At 29.4% G+C, this 4,211-nt stretch overlaps 1 protein-coding gene across 1 annotated transcript; it reads left to right on the top strand.

Annotated features, from left to right (window-relative positions):
• Positions 1-382: 382 nt before the first annotated feature.
• Positions 383-1,553, top strand: LOC148194747 (uncharacterized). Its single transcript, XM_088095764.1, has 3 exons — positions 383-503; positions 771-917; positions 1,238-1,553. The coding sequence occupies exons 1-3, from the start codon at positions 415-417 to the stop codon at positions 1,341-1,343; spliced, it is 342 nt and encodes a 113-aa protein (XP_087951890.1). The 5' UTR covers positions 383-414; the 3' UTR covers positions 1,344-1,553.
• The last annotated feature ends 2,658 nt before the right edge of the window (positions 1,554-4,211 follow it).

Raw genomic sequence — 4,211 nt, 5'->3', positions numbered from 1 at the left:
ACGTTTATACACATCATGTTTTTATACAAGCATTATTATTTTTAGGATAAACAATATTTTTTTATAACATTTTAACATCATCTACGTATCATTATGTGATTGGTCCAAAATTACTCCACAATCAATAATAATAATAATCATAAACAGAACCAATCACAGAATGACACATAAATAATGCTAAAATGTTGTTAAAAAAATATTATCAAACCATCGTTATCCTTATTTTTATATTCAACTACTACTTGACTTGTTATATGTCCAATTCCCCTTTTCAAAGAAAAGGTAACAGATTTTTAATACTTTTTTATTGAAACATGAAATTCCATTTGTGCACCAATCTGGATCCTATAAATATGCATACATTGGATCATTCTTCTTACCTGTCTACTACTAACTCTCGTTTAATTATTTAAGATGCAAACCGATGAGCTCGATGTCCTATTCCGTCTTGCCTTTGTTGTGTTATGCTTGGGTGTGTTGATATGCGTTTATAACATAACAAGGTATGGATAACCCATTTCTTCTTCTTTATTGCTTTTAGAACTATCAATTCACGTATATTCAAAATTACATATTCCATATTCCTTCTAAATTAAAATTAATTTTCTATTTAACTAACTTTTATTGAAGTTAATTGTATTCAATTGTCTTCAACTCATTCGTTGACGTGTTGATCTTGCTATTATCAATCTAAGAGTTATATAGTCAATAGTATAATTATAATTACCTCATTAATAATTTTTTTCAATTTTTTTCAATTTTTTATGCAGACCCAGAGGTATATCAAACGCATTCAATAATGCAGAGGGAGCAAGACAAGACATGGCTGAGGCGGAGGTACGCGGTGAACAGATTACCAGCGCATTCAATAACGACAAGAACGGCATACAAAATCATAGGAGGGCTAGAATTGGACGGTACTGCATTTTAAAAGATCTTACCATTTAGATTGGTTTGCTTAATGTTATATTCACATGACTTAGATAGGCTATTGCTTTTTTTTTTTTCATTGCATATATTGTCAGTTACATTTCCAAAAGGCAGCAGGTACATTTCTTCAAAACTGATATATGCAATGTTGAATCAACATTGTCGGAGATTAACCCTTTTAACTTTTAGACCATTTAAATTGAAATTAGGACTTCAAACTATTAACTGTTAATCATATACTTATGCACTGAGTTATAATACAATTTCAAATTCTGACATATATTTCACTGTGAATTGGTGAATATAGTGATGAAACAAGCAAGGCAGAGAATTCCGAGAGAGTGAATCAAGCAGCAATTGAGTACGTGCCTGGAGAAAAGCAGCGGCTTACTTATAGAGATAAAAGTAATTGAGACCTTAATTCAGTGAGAAGCACCAGAAGGAATCTAATCTGTAACATTCAATTTGCAATCTATTGCAATTGAACTTTATCGTACTATTACGTTGAATTTATTTTAAGCTTTCATGAAATGGTTGTATTCTCTTAATGTTATGTACTTTCACATAAATGATTTTGTATGAAACTATTCACGAAATCTTCAAATTTTATAAGTTTTTCTTTATGAATGAAATATTATAATTTTAAAATAAATTTAATAACAATCATCTTAAAATGAAACAAAAACAAACTTGAAAAAAATGTCTATCAAATTTCTAAAATGGATTAGACTTAATTAGGAAATATTCTTTAACAATGAAAACAAATTACAACTATAATGAACACTTTCAATAAAATTAACTGTTTACGTTTCTGTTGTAATTCTTATTTCATGTCGCTATTAGCCCTATAATGAAATTTTATAATGTGCTTATCACATTTAAGTACATTTAACTTTTTTAACAAATACTTCATCGAGTTTGAACTGTCAATCATTTCATCAGATTTGATTTTTGTGTCATTTTAAATGATTAACTCATTTTTTTCATTATATTGTCGTTAATTAATGTTGTAAAAATAAAGTAAATAATGTTTATATGATAAAATTTTATCGTATTGAAAATATAAAGAAATATGTTTAATATTTACGTTCAGATATTTAGAAGAGGTGATTATGATAGTTGGTATTTACACATCTTTTAAGATGTCAAAAGTTTATGCTTTTTTCAAATTTATTTAAGTGTATATATATACATTGTGGGTGGGTGGGTGGAACAGTGGTGTGTTTGTCCTGGAGTTATATTGAACGTGACTTAAACATGTCCATATCTCTCCAAACACACCGTAGTTGCGAGGAAAGTTCCATTTCGCAGTCTGAAAAACGAGTGTTGATAAACTTATTATTATGGTTTTCCCTCACTTTCTCTTCACTACTTACAACTTCAACTAAAAATACTGTATTGAAATTTGTTTTTTACTTTAACACAACATAATTTGAAATTTGTTTTTTACTTGATTACACAACGTAACTTTGAAAGAGGCTTAAGCAGGCTAAAGATCAAGACTAGTTAGGTCAAATTGAAGGTCGAGATAAGTTAATTTAATTCAAGTTTAAAACAAATTATAACATAGATTAAAACAAGAAAAATCAAGTCAAATGTTTGAGAAATTTTAGGTTGGATCCAAGGTCGAGTAAGACAAATGGTTGAGATAGATCAACCTAAACTAATGTTCGTGACAAGCTGGGTCGGGACCAAAGATTATGATGAGTTTGTCAAGCAAAAAGTTGGGATAACCCCGATTGAGCCAAATGTTGACACAAGTCAGGTTTGCCAAAATATTTAGATAGATCCAGGTTGAAATTCGACCGAATTAAATCGAGAGATCCATAGTTTTTTATTAAATCGGTCATAATTGAAATTTAACCGAATTCAAACAAGTAAACTGCAACTGAAAAATGATTTAATTTAACTGAATCAACCATTGTTGAAAATATGTTGAGATTACCATGAGTGAAACTCAATTGAGTTAATTATGATTAGAATTCAAGTAAATAATTGTGAACCAAAAATCAAACAAATTTGGTCAAATTGACCCTAATAAAAAATTAATTCAACTTTTAATCTAAACAGATCAATATTATATATATATATTATAATTAACTGGTAATTCACTACAACTCAATTAATTTTATCCATCCATTATCTTGACATAATTATATTAATCTTGTTCCATAAATTTAGTTACCTTTGTCAATGATAATTGTTTTACTAATTTTATCTCCTATTTTTCTAACGGGCTCATGAGTACCTATAAATTGATAATATAATAATAATAATTAAGTGATAAATTATGTACTTAATCATCATTCTTATCAATAAAGACGCAAAATATAATTCTTTTATATAATTAAATTTAAACCTCTTCCTCGATAAATTTAATCTATTACACTTCTTTAAATAGTTAACTACTATTTAAAGACGCAAAATATAATTCTTTTATATAATTAAATTTAAACCTCTTCCTTGATAAATTTAAACCCCATGCAATGCAATGACTACTGTTGACTGAAGTTATTGTCTAGGGTACCCTTAGTAATATGAAATTTTTTTTATGAGAACTGAGCAAGAAGGACTAATAGACCATTAATTTGCTCTTGAGAATGTCTCATAGTCGAGGAATGTGACTGTGCCTGAAAATTAGTAGAAGAAGGAATAACTGCAAAAGCCATTGAATTTCACAACCTCAAATTGGACAAAAATTTCACAATCCGAATCTCCAGAATATCCTCTAGATTCCTCAAAAATCAATCCAGGGCTACGAGTGATTAAAACACCCAATTGTTTCTCATTGAAAACCTAGAAAGCAAAGTCAAAACATAAAACATAACGATGCGAGAATAATAGAGGGAGTAGCCATAGAAGGAGAAGAAATTGTAGGAAAATCAAGAACAAAAGGTAGAAGATGAAGATCTTGGCAGTAACATAATTGGCTGCAGAAGAACGTGATCAAGAATTAATTTTCTTCTTATATATAAGTGAAGTTATTGCTTAGGCTTAAAAACCCACTTTATAATATGGTATAAGAGCCATGGTTAGAGCCTATCCTAACGAGTTCTAAGTTGGCATTCTATTCTTCTATTCTACCCGCTATCGGGCCGTTATCGGACCACCCAATTTCTACTATCACGCACAAGATATCTATACCTCGGCATGAAGGATGTGTGTTGAAAGTCACACATCGACTAAAGATAAGACCAAATTATAATATATAAGTGAGGTACAAACCTCACCTTAAAAGCTGATTTTGTGGGATTGAATTAGGCTTAAACTCAGTTTCTAAT

Source organism: Vigna umbellata, chromosome 8, assembly GCF_029865625.1.
Source record: "Vigna umbellata cultivar VRB3 chromosome 8, Vumbellata_1.0, whole genome shotgun sequence".
Taxonomy (NCBI): domain Eukaryota; kingdom Viridiplantae; phylum Streptophyta; class Magnoliopsida; order Fabales; family Fabaceae; genus Vigna; species Vigna umbellata.
Note: the sequence above shows the minus strand (reverse complement) of the source record. Positions and strands in the feature narration are given on the sequence as shown.

Bases quoted from the DNA above. Each gene is read 5' to 3' on its own strand.
- LOC148194747 (XM_088095764.1), top strand. From the start codon at position 415: ATGCAAACCGATGAGCTCGATGTCCTATTCCGTCTTGCCTTTGTTGTG. The intron at 504-770 runs GTATGGATAACC...TTTTTTATGCAG, and splicing joins TGCGTTTATAACATAACAAG to ACCCAGAGGTATATCAAACG. The intron at 918-1,237 runs GTACTGCATTTT...TGGTGAATATAG, and splicing joins AGGAGGGCTAGAATTGGACG to TGATGAAACAAGCAAGGCAG.